We start from the raw sequence: 12,940 nt of genomic DNA on the forward strand, positions 1-12,940 counted from the left end.
AATATAGATTAAACCGTTTTAAAGATCTGAGTTTGGTTTAGGGAAAAGAAACAATTACTCAGTTAATTAGTTCCCAAATACAGTTTTAAGTAGAATATTTGGATATGGAGGCAAAAATAGTATGGATATGGAAGCATTTTTTTCCCTTTAATTAGAGAATGAAAAGTAGTTAAGATTTGAGGGCTATTGTTCTCTGTTTTCTTTTGCTGGTGAAATATTTGCTATGACTAATATTCAAGGAAAAAGTAAACCATTAACTTCTTACTGACAGAATCAAAATCTTTAAAGTTCATGAAAATCACAAGATTCGTGGGAATCCTTGATGATTGGGTAAAGAAAGCATTCATAAAATGGTTAATATGGGTTTATATGTCAAATTTCCACTAGGAACAAGTTTCATTTTCTCCATACTCTAGTTTTTCCAACAGAAGTACATGCACGCACAGACAGAAACAATGCCTACCTTCTTGCAAAGGAGAAGTGGGCTGAGGCACTGGGGGAGAAATTTCTTGGGCTGTCTTGAGGACTATTTCCTATTGAGAATAAAAGAGACAAAATAAAATAAGATTTTTTTATTTGTATCACTTTAGGGTTCCAGTATCATTCTGTCACTTGCAGTTTCTCAAGGAACTAGACCACAGGAGGAAAAAACCCTATAATACCATTTATTTCATATGACATTGTTCAGAAGTACAAGAGCAAAAAAGAAAACAAAAATAAGAGTCCCAGTGAAGGCAAATGCATTAAAAAATTATTTCAGGGCAGCTAGGTGTTGCAGTGAATAGAGCACTGATCCTGAGTCAGGGAGACCTAAGTTCAAATCCATCCTCAAATACTTAATAATTACCTAGTTGTGTGACCCTGGGCAAGTCACTTAACCCCATTGCCTTGCCAAAAAAAATTTCATCTTCATCAATATTTATTGACCAGCCTCTAAGCCTATATGTTGCAAAATAATAAACACAAAACTCCCTAAGTCTTTCAAATCATATTTAAATGCTTTAAGTTTAAGAAGACAACTGGAAGGATAGGATAGATGTTATTTTCTTAAAATTCAGTCTCTGTAATTATAGGCATATATTTTAGGAGCACATGTGCTATATTGAATCTTAAAACATTTAATAAATTAATACATTTATTTTTATTTAATAAAATAATAAATTTATAATAAAAATAATAAAATAAATAAATATTAATACCCATCAAGGACAAAGAACGTATTTTAAAATATATTTCTATTTCTTTCATTAAATATTCCCCAATTATATTTTTAAAATTATTATTTTTTAAATTTCTGAGTTCCAAATGAATTTTCTTTCTTTCCTGCCTTTACCCTATCCCTTGAGAAGGTAAACAATAGAATATCAATTTTCCACATGAAATCATGCAAAACATATATATTTCCAGTTAGCATTTCTAAAATGGTAGCTATGTAGTGCAATGATAGAGTTCTGGAGTTTAGAAGGTCCAAATTCAAATCTGGTCTCAGACACCTACTACCTGATTGACTTCTGGGCAAGTCACTTAACCTCTATCTTCCTAAATGACCTCAACTGTAAAATAGAGGTGATAATAGTACCTACCTAATGTTATAAGGATCAAATGAAGTTTTATTTACAAACTCTTAGCATTATAACTGGCACATAGTAGGTATTTAAACTGCCTTCCCCCACCCCCCAAAAAGTGTATATCTTTTTCTGCGATGTTTGAATAAGATTATGTCTTATCCAGATTTTTCTCTGCAATTCCTTTAATCTTAATCAGATGGATTATGAATTGATACACTGACTTAAAAATTCAGGACACTCCAAAAATACATTCCATTTCTCAGTTAGATCAGGAAATGGATAAATTGTCTTTTTTCCTAAGTGATGTGGAACAGTGATGGCTCCTTGTGAGGAGGGCACCTCCTCTGGGGGCTTGTTACTTTCTCATATTAGCCTCAACCTGCTGCTGATCATTGACAAAGCTTGGCAGGCAGCTGGTGAAAGGAAGTTCAGGGGTACTCCAGCTTGCCCCTGTCTTTCTCTGCATATTTAATTAGAATGTTTGAACCATCTGAGGACATGATGGAAATGGAAACAGTTTAATTTTTTTTAAGGACAAAAGAGGAAAAAAAAAGAAAGACTTGAAACAGAATTCATCTTTTTTTTTCCTAAAATAAGCAAAAGTATCCCAGGAAAAAAATGTCCCACTTTTAACAGCAAACCATTTGCCATAATACTGGTTCTTTAATGAAATTTATAACTCTAATTAGATATCAGGAATGCAAGACTTCAGTTTAAAGCCGGTGTCTGCTTGTAAAGGGGTAAAAATTACTACCCATCTGCAGGAAGAATAGGCTAACACATTAGGGGAGATACATTTAGGACCACCTTGAGGACTTGCCGACATCCTACAATTCTACAAAAATTTTTCAATTAACTTAAGGTTGCAAATTTTATAGTGATGTCTTCAACAGATGCCATTAACTTTATGACAGACAACACAATCAAAGCTATTTAACTGGGAAGCGCTGAGAAACCCATTTCTTTCTGGGTAGAGAATCAAGATACATTTCCCCTGGTGCAATGAAATTTATCATGTCCCTGCATCTGTTGTTCAGTGGGCCCCTGGAGACGAGGATTCAGCTTTTGCTGCCCAGTACCCCCTGACTCTTTTTGTCTATTTATCTGAAGAACTAAATTAAATTCTTTCAACTCTCTCCCCCTTCCCTTAGCTTTTACATTGCTCTTCATATTCCTCAAAGGGGTGTCAATAATTTCAAGGTGGTTGAAATTTTTGTTCTCTGAAAAGAAAAATCTAAGACCAGGAATCTGGTAGAGAGGTTGATTTTTATTTGTTGGACTGAACAATTTACTCATGCTCTACACAGACCAAACAAAAACAAATTACGAGAGCACAATTCATTAAATGGCTAGAAGCTGAGCCATTCTGAAAACAGTCACTAAGTTTGTGCTAATTAAAACCTAAATATCAGCACATATAAAACCTGGCCCCAATGAGGAATGTTATCTGCTTTGAAAAGGAGACACCAGACCTGAGGATGTATATTCATAATCATCAGAAAAGGGTCAAGAGACTACCTGAATGTAGAAGAAGCACTATGGAATGGAAGGTTAAGGAAATAATACCAAAACTCTGACTTACTCTTTGTTCTTGAATTTGATGAATGTGTGGTCCTGAGAACCTCATTTCACATATGCATCTCAGGTGATGGCCTACCCACCTTATGAAGGTACTGAAAGGAATATACTTGCTTTGATTGTATTAGGAGACAGGCTGATTCATTAAATTGTGCTCTAAATGCTCAATTAAGGTTTTCCAACTTAACCATTTGTAACCTTATCTCTGATCTTTTTGTCCTTCTATTTTTAGATTCTAATCAAATCAGCACATTCTTCTTTTTTGTTTATGTTACCATTGTTATAAAAGTTTCAAACCATCATCTATAATGTATTCTTTTTCTTGGCATTATTCATGGAAATACATTTGGAATTCTTGGAATTATTATATTCTTGGAAATAAATTTCCAATTTATTTTCTTTTTTCTCTAAACAATGCATATCTTTGTTACATTTTAATGCATGCCTTCTCTACAAATAACTTGTCCTCTTCTCCTGTGATTCCAAGCATCAGCCCTATGCTTTCCTAGACCAAAATACTCCTCCTTAGTCACAGCTCCTCTCTATGTGTTGTCTTCCCCTAGAGGAATGAAAATTCTTTGGTGAAAAGCACTCATTTTTGCATTGGTATCCCGCCCCCCGACTAGAGACAGTAGTACCTGGAGTATAATGAACATTAATAAAAACCCTTTACATTCATTTGTTCATATATTCATTCAGCCTGTAATACTATTTAATCCTATAATACTTAAAATTCCTTCCTTGTACCTGTCTGACATGATATGATCCTTTAAACATTCTTGACAATTTGAAGAAATCAAATGATCTTACATTCCCCTAAAGAAAACAAAAACAGTCATTTCTTTCTTGCATTCATCTATTCAACAATTTTTAATGAGCACCTGCTAGGAAATTCAAAAGCATTAGATCTTTGTGGTCTCCCATAGTTTACCACAGACAAGACAGACAGTCAGGACATGCAATGTGGTCAATTTGGCAATAAGGGCCAGACTGAGAATTGGGACAATCCATTGTAAGTAGAGCAGCTGGTGAAGGTCCTAGCTGGATCCCTAACAAACAATTAATCTAATATGAAGCAACCAAAGGTGGCATGGTAAAGTAGAAAGAATCAACTCCTACCTAGGCCAATCACTACCTTTTGTGCTGTTGGACAAGTCACATAAAGTCCTCTGGATCTCAGTTTCCTCATCTGAAAACTAAGGGGGTTGGGCTAGAAGACCACGAGGGTTCCTCCCAACTCTAGAGTTTGATTCTTTAATAGTAAATGAAAATAAAATAATATCTATCCTCAAGGAACTTGCATTCTTCTGGGCATGGGCATGGATGCAAAGCGTATAGAGGTGGTGTTAACGCAAAATGATTTGAGGAGGAAAATAATATTAACAACAGACTTCAAATAGGTGACACCTGCTCTGAGCATCAGAGGAAAATATAGATAGGGAGAGGTAGACAGGAGAAAAGAGATCCTTCCAGAAATGGAAGATGAACACATGCTAATACATAAGGGCAGAAGATGGGACACTGAATGAGAATAAACAATAGGCTGTTCATATTTGTGCAGAATATATAGAAGGCATGAAAAAGAGAATTTTGAAAAAAGTCTGGGAAGAAAACTGGGAACCAAGATCATGGAGAGTTTTTAATGTCAAGCTAAGACGTTTCATATTTTATACTTGATGCTGTAGGAAGCCAGTCAGAAAGACAATGATGGAGTCAGCCTTTGGAAGAATAATATGGCAGCTTTGAGGATGAAGAACTGGAGAAGGGAAGAGACTGAAAGCAGGAAATTCAATTTGAAGACTATTCATTGTATTGATAAGAGGTAGGCAAGGGGTAGGAAGAATTAGGATACACAGGGAGAAGTTAAAGTAGTCTGGGCAAGGAGAACAAGTTAGCAGAATCCTGGAATACTCAGACTTGAGTATTAGAAGAAGGCAAGGACATTAGACTGACAGAAGGAGAAGTAGCAGTCATCACTCACCACTTCACATCCCTACAGCATCTTGGTCCATTCCCCTTCTCATAGAATCCCATGAGACTCTGTGAGCTAAGACAAGCTCCTGTGTTCACACCCAATTTATTGAGGAGTAAAACTGAGGTCAGAGAGGTGTCACAAGAACAAAGGGCAAAGGTGAAACTTGAATTCTGATCTTACCATCACTCTAGGGGACTCCTTAGAAAAGAAGGTGAGTGGGGCAGTTAGGTGATGCAGTGGATAGAGCACTGGACCTGGAGTCAGTTCTGAACCTGCATTCAGAACCAGCCTCAGACACTTAATAATTACCTAGCTGTGTGACCTTAGGAAAGTCACTTAACCCCAGTGCCTTGCAAAAAACAAAAACAAAAAAAGAGAGAAGGGGGAAGGACATCTGGCAGCCCAGGTATTGCCAGTATCCCCTGTGGGAAGTTCCATCTGCAACTTGGAGATAAGGAACACATACTGTATTTTTGCAAAGACATTTAGAGGTACAAGAACTAGGAGGAGGAGTAGCTAGGTAATGAAGTGGATAGAGCACGAGCCCTAGAGTCAGAAGACCTGAGTTCAAATCCCGCCTCAGACACTTAATTACCTAGCTGTGTGACCTTAGGAAAGTCACTTAGCCCCAGGGCCTGGCAAAAAAAAAACAAAAAAAAACTAAACTAAAAAAAACTAAGAGGGCATTTGGTGAGTGATCTGGAGGTAAAAAGAGATGGATCATTTGAAGGGTGTAGAGGATCAGAAAGGGTAACCTCCAATAAAGTGAGAACTGGAAGAAGAGTGAGTGTAGGGGAGGAGAGGTGTATGAGCATTGTATTGTCCTCCCAGGGTGGATGTTCAGTCTTCCTGGGGCTGTCACCAAGGTGTAGGTGTTGGGCCAGGTTATCCTCAGGTTGTCACTACTATCCAGCTCAGAGGAGAGCTGAGAGCAATGTAGCAATGATTCAGAAGTCTCATAGCACTGCCTGGATGAATTAGGTTGCTAAGTTTGCTCCCAGGTCCATGGATCCCCAAGTCATCACTAGCATTGGAGGCACTGTGCTAATCAAACTGACAAATTGGTAATGTGGGACAAAATAATGGGAAGCACCAAATGCTCTGTCTAGGAGTCTGACTCTTTATCCTGCAGGCAATGGGATAAGTTTTTGAGCAGGAAAGTAAAACAATGAGGTCCTTGTTTCAGGAAGGAAGGAAACAAGCATTTATCAAGAATTTATCATGTGCTAGATATTGTAGTTCAGTTGTTTTTTCCAGCTGCATCTGACTCTTCTTGACCCCATTAGGAATTTCTCCTTAAAGAAACTGGAGGTTTACCATTCCCTTCTCCAGCTCATTTTACAGATAAGGAAACTGAGGCAATTAGGGTGAAGGGACTTGTTCAGGGTCACACAGTTACTAAGTGTCTGAGACCAGATTTGTACTCAGGAAGAGGAGACTTCCCCACCCCAGCCCCAGCACCTTATCCACTGCATCACCAGATGCTGGGGCAACATCCAAATATCATCTCATATTATCCTCACAATTTAGGAGACAGATGCTAGCATTAACTCTCTTTTACATTTGGGGAAACTGCAGACAGAGGGGAATCGATTTTCCCTGTGGTCAAAGTGTCTGAGGCTACATTTAAAATCATTTTTCCCCTGACTACAAGCTCAGCACTGGCTGCTTTGCAACACCTAGCTATTTTACGAAATCAATCAGGATTTGAAATTGTGGACAAAAGGACATTTGGAGGGGTATGAAAAATGTGGGATAGATTTAAAAATAATTCATTCAACAACTTTCATTCATTATTTATTCATTCAACAAACATACATTAAATGTGCAGTAGGTAGTATAAGACAGTGGAGAAGCAATGAAAATCAATAAAATGTTAGCCATTAGTGTCTTTCCAGGGTCAATGGGACATGATCACAAGTATAATATAGAGTGTAGAAAGCATGACATGATAAGAGGAATCTCAACTAAACAATCTAGGGCAAATTGTGGGAAAAGAGATCACTTTAGGGGTAGCTAGGTGGTGAAGTAGATAGAGCACCAGCCCTGGAGTCAGGAGGACCTGAATTCAAATCTAAGCTCAGACACCTAGCTGTGTGACCTCTGGCAAATCACTTAACCCCACTGCCTTGCAAAAATCAAAAAAGAAAAGAAAAGAGATCACTTTCAGGTAGAGGAAATCAGAGAAGGCTTCAGAGAGAAAATGGTACCTGAGCAAGGTCACAAAGAGAATAATTTAAATAGATTGAGACAAAAAAGAAGTTATGTTCCCATTCACAGGGGATGACCTGGGTAAATGCATAGTGATGTGGGAATACAAGATAGCATTGTGGAACAGCCAGTTAATCAGGCTTGACTGAGGGGTCCAATATATAAAATTAGGTTTCAGCCAGACCATGAAGGACCTTAAATGGCAGTCTAAGGAATTTGCATTTTATACAGCAGATAGTAAGAATTTTAAAATGTTAACAAAGATTTATTAATGCTGATTATATGCCTATTCGCCTAAAAGATTTTTAAGCAAGGGTCAGTGCTAAATTTTGAGAAGTTTACTCTGGCAACTGTGTGAAGGATGGACCAGAAAAGGGAGAAACTGGAGGAACAGAGATCATTCTGAAGTCCTTACAATAGTCAGGAGAGAGGTGATGACAGTCTACTGTGGAGTGAATGGAGAGAGGGTGCACAGTCAGGAGATACTGGGGGTAGAAATGGCAGATAACATTTGGCAACTAAATGGATGTGAGGTACAAGAGAGGAAAGGGTCAAAGACAATTCTAAAGTTTCAAGTCTAGGTGACTGAGAAGGCAAAGAAAGAAAGAGTACCTATTATGTATAAGATACTGTTAAGAACTGAAAAAACGAATATAAGCAAGCAAAAAAGTCTCTGTCCTGTAGGAGTTTACAATCTAATGAAAGAAGATAACATAGAAGTCCAAAAATGGTGGGTGCATATTGGCATGGAGATGACTAGAAAGTAGAGTGAAGGCCTGGTTGTTCTGGTTCAACATAAGGTAGAAGCTCACTTTTTCAGAATTTAGCCTCTCTTGGTACATCAACAAGAGAGAAAAAAAGGAAAAGTGAAGAAGAAGGGGCAAGTTAAAGAAGGAAAATGATGAATTCCACTTTAGATATGGAGAAGCATTCTAGAGGTGACAGGCAGTAAACTATTGAAATGAAGGACAGGAGACTTAGAAGATTGGTTGATTCTCAGATTTAGAAGTTAATTGCAAAGAGATGCTAAGTGAAACCATAATAGTGGATGAGATCACTAAAGGAGAGAGAGAGAGACAGAGACAGAGGGAAAAGAGAGATAGAGAGAGAATATAGAGCAAATGAGAAGGGAAATGGAGAAATACATTCAGGAAAGGCTGGCAGAGTATAATGACCCAGTGAAGATTAAAAAAGAAAGCAAAGTCACAGAAATCAGGGAAGAGAGAGAATATATCTAAGGGGGGGAGGATGTAGAGTCTGAGAATTCAAAAACAAATATCAGTTTTAACAGTGAGGAGGATAATCGTAAACCTGGGAGAGAGTAGTTAACAGTAGGGTAGAGGGTTGCTGCTAGGGCTGAAAGAATACAAATCTAAGTCGTGAAGGAAGATGGAAAGGACAAAAGGGTCAGAGAAAGAGTTTTGGATCTGGGGAAATTCAAGTACTATAATTACCAAGACAAAAATGAAACAAACTCTACCCTCAAGAAAATTACATTCTACTAGATTTTTTTTTTTTTTTTTTTTTTTTTTTTTTGCTGATGCAAAGAAGAAACCAGTAGAGACAAGATGAAAGTGTGTGGATATGCAAGAGAGATAGAATGTGAAAGATCAATGGAGCAAGCTCCTTGGGGAAATGGGAGGGGATGACTTCAGCATAGAAAGGAAAGGATTAGCTTTGGCTAGGAAGAGTATTATCTTCTGAGACTGAAGCACAAGAGATGATGAGTGAAGAGATAAGTGTTCTGAAGTATGAAGGAGTTCATCAGGGATTATTTTGGTATTCTTAAATAGAAGGTCTAAATTAACAGGTCTTTTGTTGTAAGGAGAAAGGGGTGAATTTGGGGACTTTAGAATAAAAGAGTTTTGGAATATTAATGAAAAAACAACAGATGAAAGAGAGAAGAGGATCTATTTTCTCATCTTTTAAGGGAGCATAATAAGCATCTTTCAAAAGATGTTTTGAGAAGCCCAATTTGTAAACCACAAAATGCTCTGTACTTGTGAGCTATTCTCAGTCTCAAAAGAGTTGGTAATCTGTAATAGTATTTGGTGACTAAGGACTCAAAAGTTTTCCAAGTTAAATAAAATGGAAAACTAGAAACTGGAAAAAAAATCTTAACTCATGAGGAAATGGGGACTTGTGGTTAGTATCTATGCTGCTTGTGGAGCATAGGACTCGACCAGGAAAATAAGATGGATTGTAAGCAGAGTCCTAGATGTGACCTTCATTGCTCACAGCCCTGCTCTCCAAATTCATCCACCCATCTGCAAAGCAATACCTGTGAGACTCTCAAAAGAAAACTGGTGCCAGTTCATTCTCTGCCCATATGTGCTGCTTTTGCTTATTACTCAAATCCTGCTGTTTCTAGGGATTGTTGGCTTTTGTATGTTTTGAGGGTTAGGATATTTTAGACACAGCTGAGATTATTGCTGATATTTGTGACCTGATAAAATAAACTTGACCAGTAGTCCAATCTTAGGAAGGTAATTAACTCTCTCATCCCCAGGGAAATGCAACCTAGGAATAGGTAATCAACACATCGAAACCATCCTTCACTTAATGGTGGTACACGGGGTGCCTCATTTTGGAGGCAGTTATTGTTAAAAAAAAAAGCTATATCCAGATTAATTAAACTGTTTGATTGTTTTGTAATTGGGTTGGAGAAGTCCCATGTCTTCACCACAGAGAGGCAAACTACAAACCTTTTGAAAAGGCATATGCTGCACCCACTATAGGTTATTAATGTATTTTTAATAGCTGTCTCCTCAAAGAACATGAGGTTCGGATGTAATGCTTTTCGATTAGCAAGGAAGAAACTTGAGGATTAATAACTGCCATTTGAAACTCCTGATGGACCACGAAAGTGAGCCCCAGTTTTGACTTGATGACCTTCTTAAATGGCTTTGAGCCTTTAGCACTATGATAAATAGTGCTAGGGTGATTTAACACTCTTTTGAAGGAGGTTCATTGTAAATGGAGAGTGTTGTTGGGGGGGAGGGGAGAAAAAACAACCTTACTCAACAGACTCCAACCCAGGGAGCCTTTGGAAGGTGACAGTCAGCAGAAAACACACCTGGGTACCAGGACTGTTCTGCAGGTGCCTCTCCCCAGAGGGTATGGGAAGGGAAGAGATCTAGTCATGTAATAGCAATGAAACACTCCCAATTTTACCAGATGTCAGCAAAAGGCAAGGTTTTCAAACCTTCCTTTTGCTCAGAGACCTGGACAGCAATCTTTCTAAAAAAAAATAATCAAGGGCAATATTAATTAAACTTTCCATCAACTAGCTCTGTTACAGTGGGCAGCTGGCTAGCATCTAATTAGCTCAGGAAATCCTTTGCCCTCAGACTGGTTTTCAGAGATGGATCAGGAATCAGAGCAGGTTGCTGGATAGTTACATTAACAAACTTGAGCAGAGAGTGACACTAAGAATAAAGAAAATTCATTTTATATAAGAAATGGAATCTTTTATTACCTAGGTACTTTCCTCCCCCTCTTTCTTCCTTTCTCTAATGTCTGCCTTTTGGACATTCATTCCTTCAAAATGCCTTAAAGAAAGGCAGGGGAAGAAGGGGGAGGGTGTTGGAGAGATACCTAAATAGTTCTGGTTAAAGAATTTATGGAGAAAGTTGAATGTATTGGTTAAAAGCCAGGTCACTGAATCATCAGTTATTTCAACTTACTATATAATGAGTTAATAGTAAGAATAATTCACTTAAACCCATATATACTTTAAAAGATTGAAACAAAATCAATGAATGACTCAAAGCCTTTACAGGGTTCAATAGTAGTTAATTAATATATGCGAGCCTAAAACTTGCAGAGAGAAAAAAAAAACTGATAGAATGGTATGGGGTTATGGTAATGCTAGGAAACATAAATTCAATTTTATTATTTGCTAGCCAAGTGATTTGGGGCAAGTCATGAAGCAGTGTGTACAATGGAAATGCCTATTCTGGCAATGGAATAAGAGAAACGGGAATCAAATCTTGCTCCTGACACTTATTACTTGCAGGACCTTGGATATACAACCTCCTTGGGCCTCAGTTTCACCCTTTGTAATAAAAACAAGGAGATGGGAATGGATGGCTTTTGAGACCCTTTTCAACTCTAAATCTATGGCATCGTGATCTTTCTGAGTCTCAGATAATTCACCTCTAAAATGAAGACAATATTTGGAGAAACTATCTCAGGGTGTTGATAAGAGCTCAACAATCTATATTGAAAAATTCTGTTGTTCAGTCATTTCAATTGTGTTCAACTTTTTATGGTCCTATTTGGGGTTTTCTTGGCAAGGATACTAAGAGTGGTTTTCCATTTACTTTTTGAGTTCATTTTACAGATGAGGAAACTGAGGTAAAGAGGGTTAAGTGACTTGCTCAGGGTAACAGTTAGTAACTCTAGACCTGATAGTCTATCTGTTGTATCAACTACAGATTTCAATAATTTGATGAATTTTATATTTAACTGATATGAAAATTCCTCCATCAGTTATAACTATTCCATTTTTCCAGTAATAATAAGAATAATAATAAAAATACATGTTACTGAAGCACATTTGCACAATGCATCAGAATTCACAAAGCAATTTTCTCCAAAACCATCCTTGTTATCAGGTAATCCAAATTTTAAAATTCTAATTTTACTGGTGAGACAACTGAGCTTCAAAACTGAAGCAATTTTCCCAAAGTTGCTTAATTAACATGCTGTCAAATCAAGTGATTCTGCTCTTATTCTTTGTGATATCTGCCCATGTCTTTCCATTCAATTTAGTAACCATGTAATAATAACACTTACCCTCTTGGGGGGGGGGGGGAGGCAGCAAAGTAAAAACTGCCAATGCATGTAGTTGGGAAAACAAATAAATAAAATATAAAATATTTTTAAAAAAAAGAATAGTTTGCCTAAACCCTTATACTTTAAAAGCTTGATTGGACTATTTATAAGACTAATGCTTTAGAGGTTTAAAAGAGTTTTATAGTAGCATAGTAATGGATATGGACCTAACAATTTCAGAGCAATGACTAATAGGGTAGTAGTGGGTCGAAGAAAGACCTAATAATTCAGTCAATACCACGATAGAAGACTTAGGCAGACACCTTGTGTTTCAGTTTTATGAAGCAGTTTACTTTGGAATTTGTGTACATTCTGAAATACTTTGGCATTGATAAGAATTCCTTTGAGGCATGTTATAATGGATTCTTGAGAATGTCTTAGCTTTTTAATTGACTCTTACTGGTCTGAATTGATGTCATATCTCAAGGTGATCCCAAGGAAAGATCAGTGAATGTCAAAAAATGATAAAGAAAAAAAAATTTGAGTAGACTGTTTTCTCCCCTCAAAAATAAATGACCTGTTCATCAATGAATAGGATTCATTTAGCATTTTGTTTAAAATTATTGCTTGGCATTTGTAAGGTCAAGGTGAAAGAACTATCAAAAAGAGATATTCCTAGAATGTAACAAAAATTTTATGAAATGTGATGTATCCTAGTCATCTCAGACAACACACAGTCTTAGACTTCATTGAAAAGTTAAAAAAAAAGATTGTGTCCCCAGTTATAGATTTTATTTTTCTACTTTAATTTAGTCGGACCCATTTTTGG

At 37.1% G+C, this 12,940-nt stretch overlaps 1 protein-coding gene across 21 annotated transcripts in view; it reads right to left on the minus strand.

Moving 5' to 3' along the window:
- Window positions 1–12,940, minus strand: part of MAST4 (microtubule associated serine/threonine kinase family member 4) — an 880,607-nt gene that overhangs the window by 99,297 nt on the left and 768,370 nt on the right. For all 21 annotated transcript variants that reach the window (XM_074200305.1, XM_074200315.1, XM_074200306.1 and 18 more), the window contains one exon: window positions 464–533. In XM_074200305.1, coding sequence (XP_074056406.1) covers window positions 464–533 — 70 coding nt within the window. The remainder of the gene's footprint in view (window positions 1–463; window positions 534–12,940) is intronic.

Source organism: Macrotis lagotis, chromosome X (genome assembly GCF_037893015.1).
Source record: "Macrotis lagotis isolate mMagLag1 chromosome X, bilby.v1.9.chrom.fasta, whole genome shotgun sequence".
NCBI lineage: Eukaryota > Metazoa > Chordata > Mammalia > Peramelemorphia > Peramelidae > Macrotis > Macrotis lagotis.